We start from the raw sequence: 27,717 nt of genomic DNA on the forward strand, positions 1-27,717 counted from the left end.
GGTCCCGCTTCACTTTCGCTTTCCCAGAGAGTCTCTCCCGGTGGCCCCGAACCAGCGGTGGCACCGCTGCGGAGAACACCCCGAGCTCCCCGCCCCGCCCCTCCCATGGAGCTGGTCCCGCTCGCCGGGTGACCCCGCTTCTCCAAACTACGTCTGGGTTTACTCTTTTTTTTTTCGTTTTTTTTTCGGTTTTTTTTCGGTCAGGAGGGACTGGCGGGAGGTGCTGCCGGGTAGTCCCGAGCACCAGAGCGCTCTGAGGCCCCGGGGAGGAGAGGGGACACTGGAGGTAGGTGATGGATGAGGCTCTGACTGGCAGTCAGCTCAAAACGCGGGAGGAGGGGAATGGCAAGGACAGCAAGTAAGCAATCAATATGGGAAGTTTTAACGTGCTGCTCTCCTCAGAGCTAACAGGTCAGCGTGGACAGAACAGGTGAGAGGGCTCAGTGTATAACTTGAATGTCCAAAAAAAATAGAGCAAAAATAAAGCGAGAAAAACATTCAGAGACGCCTATAATCCTTCTACTGAGAGGACTGTAAAGATGTTACGCTGGGGTTTGAGTTCTCAAAGCAGAATTTCCCTGGGGTTTTCTACAGGGTAATCAGAGTTAAAAGTTCAGATCCCAGCTGTATTTATAACCTTGCCAGCAGCCAGTGCAAGAGACTTGGGATGCTGTTCTGGTTGCCCAGAGGGAGATTTTAAACCTCAAGTACCAAACCAGTGTCTTACGTGCTCCCTTGAGCAGGCCCGGTAAAGTATGCTTTTTCCAAAGAGCTTTTTTCTTAAAGTAATAACCAACATGTTTAAAAGTCCGGGAAGTTTCCCCGCAATCAACATGTTTTGTGACAATGAAGAGGAAATGTCTCTGTCGAATGATTAAGGGGAGAGGGGCTGGAAAGGCCTTGTGAGTTGTCCTTTGGGATGAAGTTGAGGGAATGTATGTCCTGCTTTGACGCTGAATATTCTTTTCAGAATCTAGTGTGGTCACAGACTGACTTAACCCAATGGCAATACAGCATCCTACACTGATGTGCAGCCAGTGTACAAGAGGTGAACCTGGAAATTTCTGATGATGGTTTAGCCACCAAGATTGAACTGCTTAGTTCTGTCATGCATAGTTGTCATGAATGTGGAGAAACAGAGCTTGCCATGAATTTTAAGACCTTGCACAGAGATTCACTTTGTGCTCAGAATACTCTATCAAACAATTTTTGAGCAACAGAGCTTTAGTCAATGTTTGGCATAAGCAGCTGGGGGAAGATCATCTGCTTTTCTGTGTAAAACAAAAGAATGAAGCAATGGTGGAACTGAAACTTACTTTAGAATTTGAACATGCAATAGTGAGAAGTGTTTTGCCACTATTTGCTTTGGCGTAGTGCACTCCAAGCTGCGAGCAGATTCAATGGCTGGTTTGATGTTCATGTTCAGACAGGTAATACAACCAAGCTTTGCCCTTAACAGCTACTTAGGCAAAACAAAGTCCCCTTCCTCCCCTCCACCCTTCAAAGGAAAGGGTTTTGAAGTCCTTAATTCTGTCAAGATAAAGTATATCAGAGCCAAAAGTACAGCTGAGATCCTCTAACTCCTCCCTAGCCCCCAGGCACCCAGCCAGGCTCCCTCCCTGCTGCACCCTTGGCTCCTGCCATCACTGTGGCTGTAAGTGGGAGCACGGCAGGGCTGCCACAGTGCTGTGCATGTTTCTCAGATGAGATGGAGTTGGCTGAAGGCTGCTGTAGATGTGCCAGGAAAGCTGTTTCACTCTCATGTAATTCGTAATTTTGTAAGATCACAGGGGAAAGAAAGATCCTGCAGGTGCACATGCAGTCTGTCTGCCATGCACTCAGTAGTGCAGCTGATGAAGTGTCTGTCCAAAAAATCGTCTTCATTGAGCAAGAATGTGGTAATAATACTCAGTTGCAAAGCTTCAGAACTTGGCAAGGCTCGAATGGGCATGTTAACTCCCAGTTGCTGAGGAGAGTGATGGAGTGAGCCTGCCAGCTCGGACACCAAAAGCCAAGTGTGTCAGGCTGCTGCTTACAGAGTTTGACACCATCTCTATGTGAATCACAGTAGAGTGGTCCGGGGGGCTCCATAAAGTGCCTTGAAAAGGCTTGCCCAGGAGAAGTGGCCATCAGCTGTAATATGTGAAGGACACTTGCACAGTGAGTGTAGTTTTTGTGACAGGAAGAGCTGGGGTTTTAGATGTCCCACAGACTGAGCTTTCTTGGGATATCTTCGATTCTACCCACTCATGTTTCATTTTTGCAATCCCCCATTCCCGTCCTCTTTCCTTTCTTACATCCACTCCCTCAGCTTCAAACCCTACAGTGTGGGCCTTGGGAAGAGCTCCACGCCAGCACGATTGGATAGTTACTGTACCCAGTAGAGGGCAGTGCAGAAATTTGGAACCGGTGCAGAGCTGCTGGACAGAGCCCATGGAGAAAGATCTCTAGAAAGGACTGAAGCTGAAAGCACAGCTGCCAGTTCAGATTATTCTGATCTGTGCTCTGTCACTCAAAAAGCAGTTGCTTTTTGCAAGGTGAATTAGACTTAGGGTCTGTTTGGTAAGTAAAGCTTTCTGTGTGAAACACCTACTTTTGTCTTCTTCACAAAGTACCTTTTCACGTGGAGAAACAGATTGTGTTCCCTTTCTTCCCTGCTAATGGTCTCAGAAAAGCAAAGCAAAGTCTCAGAAGAAAGAAAATTATCCAGAGACATTATCCCATCTTTCTTTCTCCCTTGTTTCCTGGGGCAGCAGAGTAAATGCTTTCCATCTGAAGGTTTCTATCAGTAAATCTCCAAAAGCTAGAACAAAGAACAAACTCAGCTTTTGTTAAAAATAGAAGCCCTTACCCCTATTTTGTAAGTACTGGTTTGGAAGATGACAGAAAATTCAGAGGAATTGCTGGGCATTTGTACAGCAGGAGCAGGGCTAGAAACAGGGCAAAGGGGAGAGGGAATCTGTTAAGAAAGCACTAGGGATGCCAGGCAAGGTCTGCCTGGTGGCAGCAAGGGAAAAAACATGGGTCTGAAGATGGTTTTGAAGGTAGGAGCATACAGTATCTTTTGGGGTACACAAGACATTTTCCTGTTGGTTAGTTTGCTTTCCAAACCCACACTTTTATCCCTACTAGCAGCAGTGTAATGCAGACAGAGCTTCCTTTAGTTATGCTCCAAGCCTTTCCTCACCCTGTGAAACCACCAAGAGAGAGGAGGTTGTGGTACCAGGTATGGTATTCCCCAGTATAAATTCCATTACGGGGCAATCCACACCCTACTGAATTCATCCCCACTGCAGGGACAGTCCTCTGGGGAAAAAAAAAAAACAAAACAAAACAAAAAAAAAAAAACCTGAAAGGCTTAGCAAATCAGCAGGCACTCCCCATTTTAGCCTTTTCCTAACTTTGGAGAATAGAAGCAGACACTGATTCTGTTATGAATCTGGATTTACTGGCAGGCCAATGCATCTGTGGAATAGCATGTTGTTTAGAGTTTTGTTTAGTAAGTGGGTGATCAGTGTGGGAATTTAATATGGAATTGCTATTTTCTTGGAAGAACAGTTCAGTAAACAGGGTCACATATTTTTCAATAGTGTTTTGAGGTTAGAGGCTCTCTTGTGCTTATACTGTAAATGGTAGCTCTTATGTGAATGTGCTCATTATCTAAACTGATCAAATCACCAACATCGTCTTTAAAAAAGGGAAACTGAAGCACCAAGAGATTCAGTGATTTGCTTCAAGTCACAGAGAGATAGTCTGCAGTAGGGCTAGGAATGGAACATAATTCAGGTCTTCAGAGCCCCATACTAGAAACTTAACCACAATACCATCCTTCCTGTTTTAGTGGGTTTTGTTTTCTTCTCCAGAATCTGAATTTTCATTTAAACGAAACCCTTGAAATCGGAATTCTTTGATTTTGCAAGTAAATTAGACACCACACTGTCTCTGAGTCTGCTTTCAGATGCAGTGAAACCAGCAGCACTGAGTGAAGTGTGAACCTCTGTCACCCACTTTGATTAGGTTTTAGGGTCAGAGTTTGATGCATTTAAATGGGACGTGTCCAAAAGGTGTAACTACTGTGACCAGTCATTTCCTCACACATCTCCCAGTTCCATACTATCCATTCAACAATTTTCTAAGTTAAGAAGTACTAAAGTGGACCTGAGGAATACAGCTCATCCTCTTATCCTTTTAGTCAGTTTTTCCAGGTAAAATGGCTACAAAGATGACTCACTTTACACTGATACCACTGAAGAACAATGTGTGTCTGGCACAGTTGTCAGTCACAGCAGACACGTCATTATGCCAAGAACAAAACACATTTTGAGGAATTCACCAATCTGCTGTTATCAAGCCTTGATAAGTGTCTACCTAGACAAGGGTTAACCAGTTGGTAAAGAGGTAATAAATTCTGTCTGAACTGGAATTTGTGCTGTTCTGCAGGAAATATACAAGTCAGATGCCATCCAATTGGGATGGACAATAGGAATTGGGTTTGTCTTCCTAAAAGGATCACTCTATTAGTTGTTAGGAAGTTCCAATGGCTAGAATGAAAAACACTGTGTTTTGGAAGTTAAGCAAATTAATCTTAATTGTGTACTAAAACTGAGTAACAGCTGAGCCTCTCCCTCTCGTCAGCTCCCTGGAATAGTCCATGTTGTCTGAAATATTTCACTGTAAGAGATAAACTGGAAGAGATAAATGACATGTTTCAAATAAGCAATAAACTAACTGTCTAAGGCTATGAGGGAAGTTTCTTTCTAGGCTGGCTATTCTGGAATTGTTTATTTTAAATTATGCTAGCTACTTTTTCAGGGGTAGTTAATGCTGGTTTCCCTGAGCCCAGACTAAATGGATCTTGTTTGATGTTTCAGTGGAAGCTCTTTGTAGACATTAACCAAGTCAAATCAAGATTCGATTTAGCCTTATGAATTCAAATGCTGAGCAGTTAACCACACAAAAATGTGGTTTGGGCTTTCTACATCTCAGTAGTTTAGACATCTTTCTTGGTAATTAGTTGAGTGGGGGGAAAAAAAAGGAAAGTTTCAAATTGTTGGCAAAAGTATTGTGAAAGGGCAGCCTGCTTTCTGGTTGCTTTTTCATCTGAATGACAATTCTGTGTTGCTGGATTTTGTGTGTGTGTGTGTGAGCCTGTATGTGCATACTCCACAACTAATGAAGGAACTGTGGATCCCTAAAAATAATGTTGGTGCTGATTCCAGAGATAGCAGGGTGTTGTTCAGGGGAACTGCAGCTTTAAATACTGAACTGGATATGTTAAAGTAGGAGCATATAAAGTTTGGCTTCCAGATACACTTACTGGACTACAGACGTTTCAGTGCTGGCTGGAGGAACACAGGCACTGAATTTCAGAGCCTGTTGCTAATTTTATTCCAGTCTGGCTGAAATCAAGCACCTCAGTGATCCTTTCCAAACTGAGCCAGTACAGACCTCTGCTCCCTTTCCATTGCCTCCCTTGCTGCCCTCTCTCCCTTGCTTGAAGCCACACTCTGTGTTTCTCCCTGTTCTCATGTCTTTTTGGATCCCAAGCCCATGAAAGGAGAGTAACATGGCACAGGATTGATGCTGAACTGTGCTGTGGGTTTTGGAGACCAGGTTACTGTTTGTACATGCAGTTAGGGTCCTCAGGCATTTATGGATCCATGAAATATGGGAAGGGAATTCTGACTGTAAAGAGTGCAACAGGAGAGGTGGTAAGCTTTGGGCAAAATTTATTTTTGAGTGGGAACATTGAGGATACCAAAAAAAAACTCAATTAATAATGCAAAAAGGTCTCCAGTGTATCTTTATTACTAGTTTAATGGTATCTTTACTCTCTGCTTTTATAATTTCCCATTCTTACAGGCATTTTCCACCACTTCTTTTCCTTTACAGTGCCTATTTAGCTTCTCCTGAATGATTTACATGACTACAAATTTTCATTTGCTGCTGCAGGTGGACAGTGTTTGATGCTCCTTCTGGTTCTCCCGTGAGTCCATCTACTCAAACCACAGGCAAATGCTGTGCTTCTACTGAAGTAAGTCAAGGGCTGTGGAATCAGTTTCTAATGCATTTTATACATGGGCATAATCAACACAGGAGGAGATTTTCATGGTTGGGGTGAGGTGGAGGAAATGACTCAAGTATTCCCTCACCTTTGGTTTTCACAGAAACTGATTAAAATTCATTCTTAATATGGTCAAATGGATGCAAATCTCAGTTCTACTTCCTTGAATGTAGAGAGATTCTGTAGCCCAAATTAAAAGGAAAAAAGTGGTCTTCTTCTTGAAGTGAAAAAAGTGCTGCTATAGGAGACACAACTAGCACAGAGAAAGTTGAGAAATCAGAAGGTGGTGGCATAGCAGTCTCTTGCAGCTTCTCATCCAGATCCAGGTGGACAATCTTATTTCTGTCACAACTCACTGAGACCCTTCCAGATTACTTGGTTGGACTTTTAATACTTGAAGCCATCAAGCCTGGATGACTAAACCTGAATAAATCACTATTAATACTCAGCCTTGAGAAAATATCTTTCATGGGCATGATTTGCTGGCCTCTGTATTTCTGCTGTGATTCTAACCTATCTTAATTGACAGATCTTTTTTACAGTTGCAGTTTCATCTCGAATCATACACCACCAAACTCTTAGGATGATGGAATATATTAGGTCCTGCAGAATCTAATAACTCCTATACCCAACAAATAGAAACTACTGAATGTGCACCTTATATTCTACTGTACAGATAGATGCTATATAGAGTTTATTATTGTCTTATGGTCTTGGCTAGTTATGTAACACATCTACAAATATCTAGGCAAGAAATAGCTAATGTGAATTTTAATGTCTCAGTTTTCAAAGTATTGAGAAATTATGCAGATTTCTGTTTCTCCTCTGTCCCTGGAGAAAAGAGGTCCTGATACGTGGGTCAACAGTTTTCTTCAGAGTACAAATATTAATTCCTCATTTATCGAGAAAAGAAAAGGAAAAAAAACTCACCATAATTGCTCTTGTGGAGAAAGAATTGGATTTTTTTTTCAGACATTTTCCCTCTCCAGATTTATTGCAAACCTCAGCCAGTTTTACATGTGAACTCAATAAGCTGTGTTCAGAATAGATTAACTTCACCATGCTCCAGCTCCAGGAAAATTTCTAGGAATCAGGAGAATAAGCTGACAATTTCTGACACGAGATAAAAAGTCCTTTAAATGTAGAATTTTTGGCACCTGTTGTTATAATGGTAAATTACAAACATCATCTAATGGTATTAATGAAGCATTCTCTAATTTTAGAAACATCTATATCAGTTACATACAGACCTCACCACACATGCTTTTGGATTAATTAAGAAGAAATATTACATTATGTAAAATTAGTGTAGCTTTGCATGCAGGCCTTGATGTCTCCTAACAGTAAATTAGGTAATTAAGAATATGAAAGTGGGAAGAGTGCCCAGCCTGGAGGATTTGCTTCAGGAGTTCTGGAGATCTCACTGAGTTGCTCTTGCAGGGAGGTTTTGCTGTCTGTGGTGACTCACCTTCTAAGGGCCACTTTGTCCTCTGACAGTGTGAGAAGTCTTATATTCACTTATCTTAGGCTGGAGTGCTGATGCTGTTTTTCAATTGCAGGTTTATTTCAGTTCATAGTAACGTCAAAATAAAATGCTGGCGACTGTCTGATGAGTCTAAAGGAAGCCTTGGACTTGGTTACATAAATTGAATTGAGCTTGCCAAGGTGACCTTCAAAAACTTCTTGGACGTATGAGGAGTGACATGTGATGACCTCAAACCACAAGTAATTCTAATACAACTTTACTCACAGAAAAACCTTTTGGGAAGGTGAGTGGAGCTATTATAGGTGAGCAGTATAAATTTGTACTTCTCTTTAGTTCTTTACTCCACCTGTCCTGTTCTGGCTCTGTCTTATACTATTGGAGTATAGACTGAGTAACCTCTCAGTTTTTGTAGCAGTACCAAAACTCTGTCCATGGTTTTCTGGGTTTACCTCTAAACAAAATGATCTGTATGTTCCTGGCATTACAACCTCAACCAATATAAGTTACTGCAGCCTTCAGGTGATTGCTGATTTACTATATATCTAAGCTGAAGTTCCATAATTAGATTTCTCTCATCATCAGTTTAAAAATTCAGATTAGCTGGGTGTTGTCAAGAAAAAGCAGATATAATTCTTCATATGCCAAGTGTTGGGGCTTTTTCCCTCAAGAACTTTCATAGGCAAACAGATGAAATTAAGCACCTCTAGCAAGAAATACCAATACACTGATGAATGTGAATTTAAACACTGAGCTCTCTCTCATCATTTCCCATATAAACAGGTCTATATCCTCTCTCCCTGAGTCTATAAGGAAAGGTTAAAATACTAACAGGGAGTGTGGATTTTGCAGTTAGTCAGCCCCTTTGTAATGCTCATACAGTGCTGTGCCTTACCCGTGGTGAAGGTGGAGCAGCTACAGACAAGGCCCTGCACATCCTGAGGTTTGCTGAGCTCCAGAGCCCTGCCAGGCACCCAGAATTCCTGGGTACATTAAAAATGCTCCAAGTCCATACTTACAGACTATGCTGTGGTCAGGAGGAAATCTTTAATGAGTTTAGATTTCTTGGCTAAAGACTTGGCAGGAGTTTTATCAGAGCCCTTATGAAGATTTCCTGTTACAGTAGCATATAAACACTGGAACAACAGTACAGTGTCTGTGTTCTTAGGAAGGTTCTCAGGATTTTTTTCCTTTGTTGTGCAGGTGAACATTCTGTTCTGTGGTCTGTGCTGGTGCTTAATTAGGAATGTGATAGATATACTGTGGCTATAGCAGGGTGCAAATGTGACTTCACGTTAACCTTGACTTCTGCATCCAAAATGCTGCAAAAGGCAGTTGGGCAAAGATCTCCAAGTAGATGTTTTTATTAAAATGGAAAAGCAGGATTGCACCCAGAATAGAGCAGTGGCATCCAGACCTTAACTTCACTGCTAAAAATAGCCTGTTTTGGAAGACAAAGACATTCAAAGCTCCCTTCTAGATACATTTATGTTACAAATTTTGAGCTAGCTGAAAGGATACTGCCTAACACCTCCAGTTTCATTCTGGCTTTTCATTCCTTGTATATTTTATCCTTACTTTTCTAGTGTCCCATTTTCCCCCAGACAGCCATTGACCACTGGGTCACAGACCAGGGGAGCCCAGGGCAGGGTTGTGCCCTGTGCCAGGGGAGCAATGCCTAGAGATCCCTGCACTGGAGGGTTCCAGGTGTCCAGGCTGGAAAAAGTAGCTTGCCTGATTCAAGCACTGGATAAAAGTCCTGACTTCTTGCTTGCTCGTGGATCATACTAAAAATAGCTCACCACTGATAAGTGTGCAATATATAATGTGTTATTCCAGCAGTAAGCTGAATAGCATTCCACACTTTTCCTCCTCTGTTTCTCTCTGATTCTATGAAATTCAATACAAAACTTAGTCCAATGCACACACACACACACAAAAGAATACATTTACTCTCAGTGGCTGCATTTACCATCAAAGTTGGTAACGTTTCCTGAAATGGGTTTCTGATCCCCCTGAAAGGCTGCGGGTTTTTCTTCTTTTTTTTCTTTTCTTTCTTTTTTTTTTCAAAGGTTAATTTCAGGGAAACTGAACAACACACATGAAACTGTAAAATATCAACTGTGCAGATAAATTGTGGTATCAAGGGCGTAATGTTGCCCTGCCTCCAGTTCCATGAATTCCAGTGAATTCCCAGTTTCCACTAGCGGGTGGCAGGCAGATCTGAGTCTGGCTATTTTCTGTTAATTTTGTGCCAGCACGTGGTTGTGATGGTGGTAGAAGAGTAGGAGGGGTGTGATCTGGGGAGAGAGGGAAACACCAGACTCAGACTGGGGAGGTAACCCATTGGGTGTTACAGAGTCACACTCACTGAGTTATTTCAGGTCACAAATGAATCCCCTTCATGTGACAGACTCGCTGCAGAAAATACCAAGAATGGCACAGCCTACAAAGCTCTGGCAAATAGATCATCTCCCATGATTCATGCAGCGTCCTTTCTCTACTCTGCACATGGTGAGATGTGTACTTGAGATGTGTACTTCAGATGTGTACTTGAAAGGCAGGGCTAAAGCCAAATCTGGATTTAAAGAATGACCAGCAAGAGAGTTTTGTGCAGCATAGAAAAGAAAAACTGATCCCGAGTGTCTGTAGCTGCCAACATAGACTGTCAAAGCAATTTTTTACTGGATGAACTGCATGTTTGTACTGGTTATTAGGAGGCTTTCCTCTCTTAATTTCACTCATACCTTAGCTCTGAGACACTGAGAGCATCACTGCCAACTTCCCAGAAGTCCTGTGGCTGATTCTAATTTGCATAAACTTTTCTGCCTGCTGCTATATGCAGACAGAAATGGGTCCAACAGAAATATTTTCTTGGTTTTATGTTTCTTCCCTTATCTCCTTCCAGCCTCTTTTTCAGGGCTGGAAAATATGGGGAAATATGACAGATGCCTGTACAGGCAGGAGATTTGGGAGAGTCTGTTTTCCACTGGGTTTACTGCCCCAATGAGCACTCCATGACTGGAGACAAGTCCTCATCAGCAGGAATTTAGCAGCCATTCCCCTCTGAAAATGGGATTCTGGTGCAGTCATGAGACCCCATCACTCTTCCAGAGAAACATTACCCCATTTCCTCTTCTGTTCTCCTAATTAGCAGTCTGCATTTCAGTGCAGCAGAGACCACAGCCTTCCTCCCATCCTGTACACTGGTGCGCACACTGCACCGATTTCATGTGGTTACAAAGCCAAGAACTAAAAAACTGGGCAATATCAGATTTACATTTGCATATGCAACCTGAAATCTGCCCACTCACACATTTGTGCACTGAGTGACACAGGGGTGCTGGGGAAATGTGTGATCTTAACTCTCACAAAACTAGGACACAATTGGCAGAAAGGCAAGGAAGGTCCTGTCTCAATTTTAAGGGCTGGAATTTGCAAACAATTACTTTTTTTTTACCATAGATTCCTATAGAGAATTCTGTATTTTACAAAGAAGAAACTTTACCAGCATTCCAGAATGGTTTTTTTTATACAAACTTACTGTTGTTTTAATTAAGTTAATTGCCAGGAAGATAATGTGTTGAATGTGGGAGAACAGGACTCTCCCAGGTGCTGAATGTGGAGATCACTGAGTTGGGGCAGGATAGGCTGGCAGAACTGTGGTCCCCCCGCTTTTCTGGATCTTTGAGCTCCTGCCTTACTTAAAACTAATGATGAGACACCAGAATTGTTCAAATTTTGAAGTGCTTTTGTGCTGCTGTAGCTGCCTGTGCTCACGCTGGTTTCTAAACAGATGAGCTGCAAAGCCTGTGTGCAGGTCAGGTATGACTCAAATTCAAGTGGATGGAGAGAGGGAGGTAGAAGAGTAGAAGGGGCAGTATTTCTTCCATCTGAAGTGAATAGATAAAGAAACCTCATGAAAACAACGCTAAACATACGTGGCCTTTTGGAAAGTGTCTCTGTACAGATGCATCCACAACATCTAGAGTGATAAAATCACCTCCTGAGCTGAGTCGAATGGCATAGTTGAAGTAGAGCTGTAAATAAAAGTGGTAGGCGGTTTCCTGCTAAAACTCCCCTGCATGTCCAAGAACCCACTGTGACTCAGCCCTTGCAGTCACTGGGAACTCAGGGCAGACACCCTTTACTAGTTGGGTAGTTTTACTTCTCCTTTTACACCATACCAAGAGGGGCTCCATTCATCCCTGGATGGACAATATGACCCATAATTTTTTGTTGTCTTAAGGTAATGATCTTACACTAGACCCAACAAGACTGTTCAGACTTCTTGTCTGATTATCAATGACCTCCAAAATTATCTGTCTGCTTGGATCTTTCATGTGCAAGAATGTGATTCTGTAATCCACCATTACAGGTGTTTACAATTATAATACTCAGGAATAACTTTTTTTTTATTATTTATTTTGAAGAGTATGTGTGTTAATATGCTGAACAGGAGACAATTACGTATTTGCATATGATACATTTTCCAATGTACTTACTGTTCCTTTACTGTTCCTTTAAAGAATTAGCACCTTTGGAAAGATGAACTGAGCTGGAAGAAGTTATGCCCTTGTTAAAATAACAGCAGTAGCAATGCCTAGTAGCTTTTAGGTCAGTAGCATCCAGAGTCTCACTTCCCCTAGTATATTTTATGTCTGAAGCTGTCAGATGTCATTTTAGTCCTCTGGGCTCAGAGTTTTGGAACATCCTTTGCCATTGAGATAATGCTCTTCCTGGTCCATTTTGAATTTGCACAGACAGTTGCCTTTCCACACGAAAAGTTCAGTACACACACAGTTTTAAACTTGGCATTGGCAATTAATAAAACAGATTTGGGAGATCTGCAGGTTTCCATGAGCTGACTTAGAACAGGCTGCTCTTTCTTTTTCTCTCTTATCCCATACAATATTTATTCTGCTGCTTCTTTCTTTTCTCTTTCGTTTCTAGCCTGTCTCCTCTCTTCCAGTTCACAGTCCTTTTCTCTGTTTTTTTTAAATTTATTGCACTCCCTCTATGCTAGTCCCAGCTAACTCCTTATTGGCTTTTTCCATAATACTGCTGGAAGTTTATCCCCATCTGACCTTCCTCTGTGTGAACAAATCCCAGTGTCCTATGTTTAAAATTTACTCCACTCCAGGTTTTTTCTGCTTTCCAGCCCAATGTTTTATAATTGCCCCTTTAATTTCTGTTTAATATCTCTTTTAGTTTCAAGATGCTCTTATCTTTTGCTTTCTTTCTGTCTGTTATATTAAGTATACTTCGGACAGGTTTTGTTTTTGGGGTTTTTTTTCTGAGAATTAAGTCTACTTTCTCCAGAGTTTTCAGTTTAGTGGCTGAAAGTTATCAGTGGTTCCTTGTTAGTGAACTTCCTTTCTGGGAAGTTCAGCCTCCTTGTATTCTGACTCAAGTCATTAATCGAAGCCGATTCTTTTTTTCTTGCAAATTCCCATAACTGCCCACCTTTCTTCTCTCTTCTCTTCCTCAATCCCCTCCAGTGCCCCCCACAGTAGGGCACTGCTTTCTGAAAGACACCCAGTTGCTTTTCCCCTTTTTGCTGCTCTTACAGAGGTGAATGGTGGAGGACTTGGTGTGTTTTGAAATCCTCCCATCTGAGAAACAAGAGTCAGGGTTTTCACAAAGTGCACCCAAGGAGGGGATATCCAAGGAGCTGATGCCAGGAAGGAGCTCAGATTGTTGTGGAGCCCAGAGGGAACTGAGGGGTAGGTGGCACTGGGGACCTGGCACTGGGGAGCCAAAAGGCAGGGGCAGTGCTCAGAGTGCCCGAGGCTTATGAGAGGGCAGCTCTGCAGTGACTCCAAGCAGGCAGGAATCCAAGAGGGATTGTAGACCAGGGTTGTTCTGGCAGGGAGGGGATGCTCTGGTGAGGATATTTTAATTTTGTGAGAACAAAGGCAGCTCTATAGAGAAGAAAGAGGTTTAGGAATGGGTTTGGAGAAGTGGGGTAAGGGCTGTGGAGGACACCAGGTCCAAAGACTGGGAGAACTGATATCAATGGGTGGAAGTGTTGAAGATGTGGTATTAATGAGGGGACTCAAAGGCAGGAGGGCCTGGGGCTCACCATGGGTGCCATTAAATGGGATCCTGGTTTGGGGATTGAGGACACACAGTGACCTGCCACATCCCCCTTCCTCCCAATGAGCTGCTGTAAACCCCTTTCTCATCTACCAGAAATACCAGAAATAGTATGTCAGTACATAGTACATCCACTTCCAAATAGAAGGTTTAACAGACAATCTGATATCCACACTAAATAATGATTTAGTGTGACCAGAACTCTCCTCCTCCACCTCCTCCTCCTCCTCCTCCTCCTCCCCCCCCCCACATACTCTTTTTCTTTCAGTATATTAGTACTTAAGGAAAATTATGGGGCTATGTGGGTGGTGACACTTGTACTCCACAAACATAGGGTGGGTGCTGAGATCCTGCCTTCTGAGAAGAACTCACCAGAGTGACCAGTGAGGGCAGTGAGTGGGCAGAGCCCAGGCTGCTGCAGTGATGCACCTCAGCATCCTGCAAGGGGATTGCTGACTGTGGCTCTACCAGGACAGCCTGTGCCCACATCAGGGAGGGAAAGTGCTGCACCCTTACTGGTCATAGTGAGTCATTTGCACCTTCTGCTACATCTGGCATGAATTTCGTTCTGAGTTACTCTAGTGCATCATTGTTTTCAATAGTTCCTTCACCAGAAGCTGGAGCCACAGAGGTGAAAATAATTACATTTACCAGAATCTGTCATTGAAATTGGCAGTTAGTTCTCATTAGAAACAAAACAATCTCGTTGTGAACAGCACTGAACAGTACTATTCAAGTGGTCACATGGGGAGTAAAATTATTCATCAGAAGTAATAGAGATAATATAATTGCTGGGTATTCAAGTACACCTGCCTGTACTTTTCCTCTGTGTGAGTTGAAATCAAACAAGGAAACAGTCCTTGGGGGACAAATCCAATTAACTGTGAAAAAGAGGAATTTACCAGAAGACTAGCCAGCCTGTTTTAATTTACAGAGAAATTTGTGTCACTCTTTTGTCTGTATGTAACACTCTGTGCAACATAATGCTAAGTGTTAGCTTTAAATGTGCTTTTGTACACCACCACCTTGGATCACATCCATGGTTTTGGCCTCACCCATACTGGGAGGCTGCCAGTGTCTCTTTTGGCCATCCAGATTTGTGTCAATTATTTAAAACTACAGTGGCCTCAAATAATTAGAAAGCTATGCTGTAAATTCCTGGACTACTCACAGGACATGTGCTGCCTTCATATACACAGATTTGTTGAGGCTTGGAAAACTTTCCACCAGCACTTTACCTCAGTGTCTTCTCTGGGTTTTTGTTGTACACTTATTGAAGCAGTTTACAGGGACAGATTTAATAGGAACTTAGACTCAGCTTTTCAAAGGAATTAGGAGAAAAAAACTGTTTTACTTGCACAGTGTGCCTGTTAGATACAACTACAAGGGCTTTCTGCTATAATAGAAAAGCCACACTGAAAAACAAGAGAAACAAAGATAGCCAGAGCAACACAATTTGAATTGTGTCTGTTTATATTTGAATGCCTTGTTTGGAGGAAGTTCTGTTTTTACCTTTAACACTATGCAAGTTCATACAAAAGTCAGTTTAATTTTAGTATTACTCAATTTCCAAAGAAATCATTTGGTTTTTTGTTTAGAAAACTTACTGCCAAGCCCCCTCTGCTGGAGGGAAAACTATGTTTTCATCCCTGCATGCTGAAGACATCTAGTGAAAGAATTCCAGCTTTTTACTGTGCAAGTAATTGCAGACTCAGGGTTCACAAGATCTTTACTATCTTTCTGTAATTATCTATCCTTATCTGTCATGAACTGAGCTTTAGAGAAGTCAGGATGATCTCTGCAAATGTGTTCTAATTCCTCCACACAGTCAGTGTGTTGAAAATTCATCTTCTCAATTGATTATTTTATCATCGAAGTTATTTTCAGTAGTGTCCAGCCTCTTCATCCCCCCCATGTCTCTTATGTATTATTTACATCTTTTGTCAGCAACCATTGTACACAATTAGAGTGAACTTGTATAATATGTCTATGCAGGAAACAGTGAAAATCTGACTCCAAGAAGCACACATGCTTTTCCAAGGCAATTCAAACTGCAAAGACCTGCTTTGCTTGTCTCTCAAGTGTGACAAGAGAAGCTTGCTGGATGAACAACAATACTATGTGCTGGTTAAACCACATTCATCATTTGTGTATGACACAGCCTTTTGCAAGGACCAGCTTTATATTTACAGATCAGGAAATAGGCCTAGCATGGATTTCAGTCCTGCTCTGGAACAGATTGCCTGGTGACCTTGCACTATTTGATTAGGTTAAAAGCCAAAAAAGAAATGTATCATGACATTGAGCATTGTCCAACAAAACTGGAACTTCCTGAGATAAAGTGTTGGACCTGTTTAAGGTCCTCTGTGGTGCCCTTTGAGTTTCTTTGAAAGGAGATCCAAAGCAGCCAGTATTCCATGCAAGCAGCCAGTAAGGAACTACTGCCTATAGATATGTGTCTGAAGCTTTTCCCTCTGTTGAGCTTGTTCAAAAGTTGATCTTTGAAGATTGACAGTCCTTTAAAAAGGGAGCAAGACAGGAGAGCATTGCTGGAGCAGCTGATTAGTACTTAGAAGATTCTTCAGTATGTGGAAAAGTGAGATTTGTGTCCCTGCTGGGCAAGAGAGCAGTCAAACTTCACTTTCTCCCTTTCTGAAAGTTGTCTCAGCTACTAAGTAGCAGTCTCTTCTCATTGAGAGGGAATGAGGAGTATTTGTTAGCCAAGAGAGACTTGGAGCTTAACAGCTAGAGCACTCACCTATGAGTGGGAAACACTGGATTCTGGTGACTGCTCTAAGTGCTGGTACATACAGTACATTAAACAGTTCTTAGATAAGCTACATAAGTGGTATTTGAGGCTGAGACAGAATTCAGTGGCTCACCTCTCTCAATTCAATGCCCCAGTCTTCATGTTTAAGGGCAAGTCTCATTCTGCAGATCAATGGCTCTTGAAGGCCTTTCTGTGAACTAAAGAAAGTTCACAGGAAGACCAGGGAGTGTTTCCTTCTACAGGCTTATGGTGTGAGGTCATAATTTCAAAATGAGCTTGATAAGCATGTCCTTGAGTCCCTCTGTGCCAGAAAGGGGTTTGAGCCTGAATTTCCCAAATTTAAGCCCAAAGTACCCACATTCCCACAAAAGATCTCACTGGCAAACTGTTGCATAAAATTGATGAGGTTTAAAAGATGATGGTACCCCTTTAAAGAAAGTGTTTCTAATGAACTCTCTGAAGGGATGAGAACTATTTCAAACCCCTATTATTTCATTCAGTTTGATAAAATACTGACAGTTGTTCCATGAAAATCAAACTGTAGCAACACTGAGGAAAGGAAAACCATGCTAAATTGGTGTTTTATGTTTAAAAATACCTTTAAAAAATATAATTGTATTTCAGATGAAAACATGAACTAATTAAAGTTTCCTAGAATATACTGTAGTTACAGCATGTATCCTGGTGGGGTTAAATGAGTATTCAGTCCTAGCTGCAGTAGACAATAAATGTTAAATTTAACAACAGGTTTGGAGTAGAAAGAAGTTTAAATAGCCCTGAGTTCCAGGGAATTTAGAGAACCCAACCCATGTTTGGAAATTGATGCCCAACCTCTTTGCTCACAGGGGAGAGGGTTAAATAAAAGTTGTGTCAGTTCTTGTGTATGCAACATTTTGTGACTGCTACAACTCCTGGCTGATGAAATGCAGCTGCATCACCTCCCAGGTATAAGTCATCTGTTGCTTTGTAATTGCAGTGCAATTAGGAGTTCCCTTTCCTTTTGAATTAGAAGTTTATTGCAGGGTCTGTGCACAGTGAAGGAAGAAAGGGAGGGGAGAAAAAAAGTAGCAGGAAGTACTTCAGCCCCAAGCAGTGGGTGATGAGACAGCTCTGCAACAGGAGGAGGCATTTGGACATGCTTAGATAAACCTCAAAGAGTTTCTAGCTCTGCAATCTAGACATCTCATTGCACCTTCACAGGGCTCTTGTGCTCCTATGATCAGAGCTAGTCTACTTCCAGAGGCCAAACTGTGACCAACCAAGCTGTAGCCCTTAATAAAAGCTGGAAAAGGAAGCAGAAGCTCCCTCCTGCCTCATGGGACAGAAGACTGGGCCTGACCCAGGATACAACCTGCCACCTTGCAGAGGCCTTTTTGTGCAGAGCCTGCTCATTTCTCACCATCTGAAATGCACAGTTTTCCCATTTATACCGAGCTGCAACACAAAGACACAACTTCAGAGCTATTAAGTTGAAGCATTACATGTTCAGACATCTACAGGTAATATAAAAGTGTGAATGAAAACCAGTGAATTGAACATGGTAATGGAAACTTGTTCTTCAGTATGAACCTGCATGAGATACAGCTACTAGGAAAGATAAAAGCATTGCTCCTAAAGCATCTGTCTGTAACTGTGCTGATGAAACAACTAACAACAGTACACTCTTTTATACTCAGGTACCAGGACTTTAACTGAGCTTAATGCAAGACTACAGACATTGAGGACATTGGAAAACATGCAAACTGTTTGGAATTCAAGGACAGAAGTTTTCCCCACAGTTTGTGAGTAAGAATTTCATGGCACTGCTCCTTTTATGAGTTACGTGTACTCTTTGTTATCAGTTTGTAACACTCCACAGCTGTGTGACGAAGATTGCAGAAGTACTGGTGGGGGGAGCTTTACTGTTTCACATCTGGGAAATGCAGGCTTTAGAAGGAAATGCATCTATCTATTGTACAGATCAAAAGATGAATGAAAAAGATTTTCTAATTACTTTCGGTTCTGTTTTCTTTGGCTGGAATTTCTGTTTTCCCCAGACAATTAGGTGTCCAGCCAGAATCCAGGGTAGTACAATGACATTTATAAGAAACAGAAGGGAAAGTAGACACAAGCAAAAGGGATGTTCACCAAACACTGCCAGCTTTGAGTAAAATGTGGCACTATTTAAATGAATGCTCCTGTGACACTGAACTTCAGAGATTTTCTTAATAAGGACTGTTCCTCCCAGCCTTGCTTTTGCAAGTCACTAGTTACCAGTACTTGGGCTGATACCAAAGGAGCCCCAAATTGTGTAGCATTTTTCAGAAGACACTGTGGACCCTTCATAAGAGGAAATACACCCTTCAGTCAGAAGAATCTGTGATTGATTCAGAGCAGTGCTGGTTTTATAAGCAGCATATACTATTATTTATCTGGGCCAGCCAAAGTATTTTGTGAACTCTATCCACATTATGCTGCTGAATCTAACCTAGATACCAGAATGCTTAATTTTACTGGGCAGGGAGGAGCAGTGGAACTGGAGAGTGACTGGGGCCAGCCCAGTTGCATTTGAAAAATGTCTGCACTAAGCTATTAATTCCTCCATTAATTTGGTTAACTGTTGCTGACCAACCTGCATGGAGGTAAAAAAAGGGGCCTGGAGAATACTTTTGCTATTGCAAATACCCAAGTATTTGATTTCACAGAAATGAGTGTAAAACAGATTGCATTAAATGACAGCATGAATGCAATACTGACTGTGCTTCAGCCTCCTTAGCTGCACTGATGAGTGCTGGAAGCTCTTGTGGTCTGGAGTGGACTGACACACCACTGAGTTCCCAGCAAAGGAAGAGCCAGAGGCACCAGGATGCAAATAAATCAGTGGCCTGTGTCAAACAGTGGGGTCAACTGCTCAGTTCTCCCTCTGCCTTAAAATCTATGAAAACAACAAAAATTAAAATACCTAACCCACACCTGTTAGGGTTATTAGTAATCACAGTATTATCTTTATAACAGTCTAGATAATGTATAGGCAAATCAGAGATATCCGTAGATAAGAAAAAGAAACCAATATGTGCCTTTCACTTTCACCCTGTATGATTTCTCATAAATGAAGCTGTAACCGGCAACGGAGCCCAAGGACTCTGATGAGCTTTGCCTTGCAAATCTGAGGTCGTGCACTGCCCTTCTCTGTTCTAAAGTGTCTATTGTCTGAAATTCGTGTTGGTTCAAATTGCAGCAGAGCTGCAGCTCTTCAAATGCTCCTGTGCAAAATTTGAAATGACTTGAATGTAAGTGCTCGATGTTTGGAACGTCCAAACTCCAAAGGTGCAACCAAAAATGTGCACACACTGTCCTGCCAGCTCTGCACAGCCACTCCGTGCTCTGTGATGTTTGCATGGATGTTAGGCACCATCTGCACTGAACTGATGTCTCCTACTTGGCTCTTAAAGTATTGACAGTTTCTATTTTGAACAAACAAGCACTGATGGCTTTTGCAATAGAGTGCACTACTGCGGGTCTGGTTTTGTGGGCTTGTCAGGTTTTGAAAATAGGGTGTACTGGGTTTGCATTTATCATTCATTGCTGCTTTTTATGACAAGCTGAAAGCTTGTGCATTTTTGGCTTCAATATTTTTTAATCCCCAAAGAGTCACTTTTTGGTTGTATTTGAATTTCAAGTCTCAGTTTTGTTGTTTAGTTTGGAGGCTGCCCTATATAGAGCTACATTTAGAAACAATCGTTGTGTTGCACAGCTATGTACCTTTTAGCCATCTACAAAAAGTCATATATTTTTAATTCACTGATAAGTGTTTAAATATATTCAGGTACATAAGTGGTCATATAGTTGCCTCACTGCAGTCTTCACACAACAACTAGTTCAGTAGAAAGGTCAGGTTATTCAACATAAAAAGTTATTTTAATATTTTTCCTGGAAGTAGGTCCTTTTCACAATTTCTTTGTATGTTCCTCTGGTTCATGTTGTTTTGCTGTTTAGTTCATAGTACAAGGTCTAAAGTCTCATGGAATGAGGTGATTAAAATCTTGGAGCACCAGTAGATTTATTTAACTTAACAAAAACTGAATACCATCAGGTGCTCATGGATCAATTGTCAGTGATGGCTGTTCAAGACATTGAATGCCAACAATAAAAGTCTGACCTTCATTCCATCAAATTGATATTTGACCCAGCATAATCTGAGCTGAGTGGAGAGAGATGGGTCTTAAATAGAGAGCTTCAATACAGTGCTTAATGTAAGGTGCTGTACAGACTGTAAACTAGAACCTGTGATTAAAATGACTTAAATCAAGAGGTGGAGGCAGTTTGTGACATTTTAATGTCAAATTATATTTTAAAATGTGGCATTTCCATATGGGTCATAGAGGTTTTTCTAAGATGAACTGATGATATGCCTCCCCATTGGTTCATGCAATCTCGTGTCTTTTGATTATTTTAAGAAATTAAAGAAGCCTGAGAATGTGAAAACATGCTTCAGCAATTATACACCGAGTGTTCTGGTTTAGGAAGAACTCTCTGATTTTATTTGACATTTTATATCTTCTCTTAGACCTATGAAAATAGGCCTTGTATAGCCTGTACACTGATATGACTTTAATCCAAAATTAACTTTCCAACATTCGTTCATTCATTCATTCACGCCAGTAGTGGGGGAGCAGGCTGCTATTTGTAGGGGTATGGCAGTAAATCCAGGCCTGTAACTATTCCTGGTTTTGAACCTTGCTTTACAGAATGAACACCACAATGTAAGAAATTGAAAACTCAAGCTTCTTTAGGTCCCAGTCCACCTAAGTACATAAAAACATGTAAGTGCTGTTACTGAGCAGCTTTAAACAAAAGTTTCACTGCTGTTGATTTCCTCTTTATATTGTTTTTGCTTTTTCAGTCATTCAGCTGTGTGTCCTGAATTCACACCCAGGGTCCCCCCTGCAGAGCAGCACGAGGCCAGCTGTGCCTTCAGCTGGGATTTTTGCTTTTGCTTTCTGAAGTACCAATACCAGAGCCTTCCTGCTCAGCCCTTGGCAGTTCCTCCTTTCAAGGCCATTTCTGCTCTTCCTCTGATGTTTCTGCCAGCACCAGGTGGGTCAGAGGACCATTGCTCTATCCAGTTTCTGAAGAGGATGCCAGTGCTGTTAGTGACCTGTGTCTAGTCCAGGATCCTTTTTATCTGCACCCCTGGACAAAGCTTTAGTCACAGCCTCATGGAAAATAAATGCAGCCATTTTACATGGAGATTCTCTGATCTCAGAGCAAAATTTTATTAGTCAAGGACAGGCACCACATATGTGTCCTAGGTGATACTCATGGGAATACAAGTAACAGAACTGGCTAAAGCATAGAGAATAGTGAGGGCAATTCACTTTTCACACAAATTGTCAGTGACTGTAAAAGAGCTGATGGTCTCCTTGGTCCTGTAACCTGCAGCCACTCCCAAACCTGCTATTAAATATCCATATCCTGAAGACTCTGCAAAATAGTACCTCACACAGCAACAGAGGGGAGGGCTTTCTCCTCTCTGGCTCCCTGTAACTCTTGGAGGCTCACCTCAAACTTTCATATTCAAATAGCTTGATATTAATCTCAAAATTCCCGAAGTTTTTTTGTGTGCGTAATGTGAGATTGGTTTAAAATTCCTGAGTCTTATATTTGAACTCTGAACGCCTTTTAATCCTGTTCTAACATTTTATTAATTTGAAATTACCTTGATTGGTGGTGGTGGTGTAGCTGTGATGCTTTCAGTTTAAACAAGATTAGCTTTGTAGGGAGAGATGGTCTCTTTGACTGGACCTCAGAAGGATTTTGCCTGCTTGAAAATTTGACTATTAGTAAATGCCTCTCCCTGCTAAGTACCAGAAATTTGTTTCATGAATCTTTGAAGAGGCCTTGAACACTGCAGAATCCTGGCAATGTATGCTCTGGAGTGGCTGTAACTTCTCAGCCTTACTGGCTTCTCTGTATATTTCTAATAGTTGACACCTCAGATTTTAAGACTTTGAAAGTAAAAGGCCCCTCTTCTGGTTACTTCTCTTTGGGAAAATTGTTCTGCTCCCACATCACTGGATGAACTGGATGTTAACAATGCTAATTGGGGTGCATTTATGCAGAGGCAGCAGCTGTCAAGGGAAGACACTGTGATCTGTATTCCCCAACACTGCTTATAGGGACTCTCTAATTCTTTTATGAAGTGAAATGAAGCAGAAAGGCTGAACAAATGAAATCTTCTGACTACTGGCTTCGCTTCAGTCGGGATGAAGATCTAACGCTTTGGATGCCATTCATATTTCCTGTTTAAAAAGAGGGTTTTTTTTCTTGAGCAGGAGTCTGAGTAAGCCCATCTGGAAGCCAGCTTTGCAGACTACTCCCAGAGCAGCAAGCAACACTGGTAAAGTAAAGACTACAATTAATTTTTTTTTTTCTTTAATCATGTCAGAGTCCTATTCCATAGAACACTAATTTATTTTGGTTCCATACCAGCATATTTATACCATGGAAAGAAGCAAACAGGTGACACCCACTTCTGCAGAACACCACTGGAGCTCTCTAAGCATTTCCTCTGAGTATTCTTTGTAAGTGAAATGAGTCAGCAAAGTGGGAGAGCATTGCTCTGTGTTCATAGCCTGCAGGCTCCCCTCAGCAGGGGCCTGTGGTGAGTGACAGGAACTGGTTAAGTTTGCGTGATGGTGAGAGCAATGAAATAATTTCTCATGCTAAGGCTGGCTGTACAAGCTGAGGTTTCCACCCTCTCTGAGGAGATGATGTTTTTCTCTGCCACACACTGGGTGCAGCTGTCAGCTCCTGGCAGCTGCAGGAAGGCTCTTGCTGTAATCCTCTGCGGATTCCACTAAACATAAGCTAACATGCAATGTATAGCCTCTGTATTAGGTTCTCAAGTAGGATTTGCCATGAAAGCTATGTTAATTCATCTTATCTTAGCGTGACTTGGGCTGGATGACTCTATGGGAGAGGCCAGACTCTTTTTGTTGTTGTAAGTAGTGGGATTAGGATGTCTGCTGCTCACATTCACCTGCCTTTTTTCAAGTCACTTCTAAAATGCCACTTATTCAGAGCTCCCTGCTAACTTTGGCAGCTTGAATCTGGAGTTTTCCTGTTTCAGCAGATGACTGCTGGCTCCAGGTCTTTTGAAATTCCTGGACAAACACCATTTAGGATCCATACTGCCAGACTGATCAGTCCCAAAGCATAAATTACAAGCAGCAGAAGCTCAGGTTAGGGATGTATATATGACTGTCTTCCAACCCATTTATTCCAACTCATTGATCTGTTAATTTCAAATAATTAATTAAATTCAGTGATGATGTGATAGGTAGTCTGAAAAAAAACCTTGAAGGATTAAGATGGTTTTCCAGACTTCAGTCAGCATGTCCACATCACATCTTTTATGCAGTACAAAACAAACACCAGGAACAACTGAACTTTATATTCTTGTGTTTGTTTCATATAGTTCTGTGTGCAGTATAAGAAAATAAATCTAAACTAGTATGTATCTTCTAAAGCTGAAACCTGATACTTGTCTGTGCTAAAAGTTGCCCTTCAGCAATTTTCTTAGAAATACCAAGGAAAGGAAGACAGTCAGTCTCAGACTCCTCCATTACAGAGTAATGCATTAGTACAAATCTTAAAAACAACCCCAAAACCCTAAAACTTTGTATGAAACACAGTTAGGGACTTCTCAGTGCTAGGAAAGTGAAACAGAAATAAAATTGAAGAACCTTTTCTGTACACTTTGACCCTTGGACTGGGGTGGAGATATTTTTTAAAACTCCTTTGGGTAGGATGAAAGGCTGTAATAGATCAGAACTTCTGGCCCAGGGAAAGGAGGATTTTTGTGCTTGTGTAATACCAGCCTTTTACCAAAATTAGAGAGGGGAGCAGAGAATTTCTTCCATTTTAAGTAGTACTGTCAGTAAGAGCACGTAAAGGTCTGAGCTGGACAGAAAATTTCTAATTGCAGCTTCTTTGAAAATCGCTTTTCACGGAGATCTGGGGTCAAATTCTTTTCTAAGGTCTCTTGGCACCATACCAACAAAACAGTGCCAGTGTAATTGAGGGAGCCCTGGCTCCTGCTATGCTCTGGGCTATTATCCAGGTGTAGTTTGACCTTTGTGTTTTACCCATACTGTGACCATCTCACATGCACTTCAGTGTGAGGAATAATGTCCTTGAAGATTGCTTTGAAGAGAGGCACCCACTGTAGTAGCAGGCAGAAGAAGATTGATTCCTTTCTTTTAATCTGTGCAAACCAGAACTCTGTCTCACCCAGGGTGCTCTCAGGAAATCCACTCATGTTTAACCCACTGTAATTTACAGCCTGTCAGGCACCAACTCATTGCCTTTTCTAACTGTGTGTTGAGCTTCCTCTGCTCCCCTTAAATCAGAGGATTATCACTGTGGGGTCACCTCCAGAAACCAGCCTGTTGAGGCATCAGACTTTCCTTGCAGCTTCGGAATGTGTCTCTGTGCTTGGCTGAGACAGTTCTTTGGTAAGAGCTTTGCAAATAATTCAATGCAACTTTGCATTTTACTGAAAGACAAGGATTTTCTGGTTTGGGAGAACAAATCCATTTCTTGATGCAGATTGCCAGCACTTCTGCCCTTCTTATAACACAGTTTCTAGAAGGCAAATCCTTTAAAAGGGACCTTTTAGTCTCTCCTGAAGATTACACTCTTGTAGGGGTCTTGCCTTCATCTGTAGATTTAATGGCTTAATAAGCATTAGACCCTCCTGTTATGCAGTAACAAATAGGAATACAATACTTTTATCAATATTTGGCACAATTAATTTTTTTTTATGTGAAACTAAATATTGATGCTGTCAAGTGACTGCAGCTCAGGGACATAAATTACAAATATTCTTTTCCTATGAGCCTTGCTCAAATTTTGCATTCACATACAGTAACCATCTAATGTCTTTCTATTCCTGTAAGCCATATTATTTGATTGCCAGATTACATGGTTCTGTATTGTGCTTAGATGTCAGTGTTTTTATTGTTATTACCAATATTATCTTTTATCCTTACTGTAAGTGGTAACAAAAAGTTAACTGCTTCCTTACACTATAAAAAGAATAAAGTCCCATTTACAGAATATCTCTAAACAGAAAATATCTCTGGAAAAAAGATATACGAATAAATAATTCACAACATCATGGGTGAGTAGAAAAAAAAAGGGTTTTGATGTATTTTGCTACTCAAAATAAAACCAGAATTTTTAAACTGGCTATTTTAGTGGAGAACAAAAGCTCTTTTAAAGAAGAATGATTGCAGGGGAGTCAATTCTCTGTGCATTTTTACCCGTTCTGCACTTTTGTTGGTAATAGGACTTGTGACATTGATTAATCCATCCCCTTGGTTTTCCCAATTCTTTTCTCTGTTCCATCCTCCTGCTTTTGCATTAGCTTATTTCTTGGCTTTTTTTCTAAAGAAAATGTCAACCCACCCACCCACCCAAGACAAACCATAACATTTCAAGGATTTCAGGCTGCAGCAAAGCGAATTAGCCTGTCTGTAATATAAACAGACAGCAAATAAATTCTTGAAGGCCTTGGAATTAAAGTCTCACATCTTAAAACCCCCCTTACTTTCAGTTCATCACACTCCAGATTTCCACATAGGTGAAATAAGTATACAATAATAATTATCCCGAGAGCATCCCTGGGAAAATCAGGACGGGCATTTTCCTGTTTTCTCATGAAACCGGAGGAGCTCCATCAACTCTGCAGTAAACATCGAGCGGCGACAAACCCCCCGGGACGGCTCGGGAGGGCTCACACCGGCTGGGGACAGAGAGCAGCGCGGGGTCTGCAGGGCGGGGCCGAGTCACAGCGAACGGCATCGCACCACTCAATCGGACTTTTTACGTTAGTTTTTTGCACGTTAAGGAGCCGATCCTGAGCCGAACTCAGGCAAAGCGAGGACCAGCCAGGCGCCGGGTGCCCCATCCCGGTGTGGTCAGTGAGAACCACCTGAGCCCCAGGCTCGGTGTGTACTGACAGCCCCGCTCCCACAGCTGCAGCCCCGCAGCCTCGTTAGCGCAGCGCTCCGGCCGCCCCTGAGGCGCCGCCGGGGCGGGCCCTGCTCTCTGCCCGCCCTTCCCGCCCTCGGCCGCCGCAGCATGGCCGGGGAGGCGGCGGGCCCGCCGGTGAAGGTGCTGTCGGCCCAGCTGCGGCGGGCGGAGCGGGGCGCGGGCGGGACGTGGCTGCTGGGCCGGGCGGGCCGGGCGCCGCTGGCGCTGCGGGCCGTGTGGATGCAGGGCACGGTGGTGGAGGTGCAGCGCGGCGCCCGCGGCGGCTCGGCCCGGCTGCGGGACCCCAGCGGCGCCTTCACCGTGCTGGGCGTGGAGCAGGTGCCGCAGGGCCGGCCGTGCCTCAGCGCAGGTACCGGGGGCGGCGGGACCCCGCGGAGCGGCCTTTCCCTGCCCGGGCCTGTTCCGGCGGAGCTCGGCACATCCCGGCCCCTGGGAGGTGTCGCTCCCCACGCGGGAGCCCAGGAACAGGGATAGGAATTCCCCCCCCCCCCCATTTTTCCTTCTTCTGCCCCTCACGAGTAGCGTCAGATGCACTGGAGAAGTGTTGGACTGCGGCGCTGCAGGAGTTGTGGCACAAAACAGGCACTTGGCCTAAATTTTCAGTCTTCTCAGTTGCCCTCCGCCCACTTACGCACTAGAGGGACAAATTGCGTGCTTGTTTTGCTCTTGTTGTACGTGAAAATCTAGTCAAATCTGCTGTAAAAGTGGCTGTACAGATAATGAAGCCTTTTTTTCCTGAAATTCAGTTCTAGACAGTCTTCATGCCTTGAGTTTTCTTGCAAGTATCAGCAGCTTCAATTCACAGTGTTTAATTGGCTTTAAATAATTTGCATTATGAATTAAAATGAATGTACAAAGGTTAATTTAATTTCACGCTTGCTTGTGTTTTTTTAGGGAAATATGTAATGGTGATGGGTGTGGTGCGGTCCTGCAGTCCTGAGCCTGTTCTTCGAGCAATAAAGATGACAGATCTCTCCGAAAACCCCGTGCATAAGGATATGTGGAGCCTTGAAGTGGAGGAGTTGCAGAGCATCATCCCCTAGATACTGTTTTTCTGCCTAAAATGACTGGAAATGTACTTTCTTGGTGTCAGACTATTCTGTGTGTTTGTGGTTTCAACCAACCACCAGTTACTCTTGGAGTAAACCAAAGTGAGAAGTCGGACTCGGAGTCAAGTGTAGGGATCAGTGCTTATCTGATAATAACTGCAATGTTCATGTCTTCCACCATCTCTTTTTACACCAACAGATTTGAGAAACA

The 27,717-nt window shown here is 42.4% G+C and overlaps 1 protein-coding gene across 3 annotated transcripts; it reads left to right on the top strand.

Annotated features, from left to right (window-relative positions):
* Nucleotides 1-27,535, top strand: RMI2 (RecQ mediated genome instability 2). 3 transcript variants are annotated; one of them, XR_010434681.1, is made up of 7 exons: nt 1-128; nt 5,893-6,034; nt 7,624-7,833; nt 18,093-18,201; nt 21,299-21,492; nt 22,731-22,795; nt 27,352-27,535. XR_010434681.1 is itself a non-coding variant. In XM_064672814.1 (2 exons), exons 1-2 carry the CDS (start codon nt 26,545-26,547, stop codon nt 27,498-27,500), a joined length of 411 nt encoding a protein of 136 aa, XP_064528884.1. In that variant the 5' UTR covers nt 26,530-26,544; the 3' UTR covers nt 27,501-27,535. The 3 variants fall into 3 exon arrangements, 1 of the variants encoding a protein (XP_064528884.1); XR_010434680.1 differs by having other exon boundaries at nt 2-128; nt 18,093-18,197; XM_064672814.1 differs by lacking the exons at nt 1-128; nt 5,893-6,034; nt 7,624-7,833; ... (1 more) ...; nt 21,299-21,492; nt 22,731-22,795 and adding an exon at nt 26,530-26,806.
* The last annotated feature ends 182 nt before the right edge of the window (nt 27,536-27,717 follow it).

Source organism: Pseudopipra pipra, chromosome 16, assembly GCF_036250125.1.
Source record: "Pseudopipra pipra isolate bDixPip1 chromosome 16, bDixPip1.hap1, whole genome shotgun sequence".
Lineage (NCBI taxonomy): Eukaryota > Metazoa > Chordata > Aves > Passeriformes > Pipridae > Pseudopipra > Pseudopipra pipra.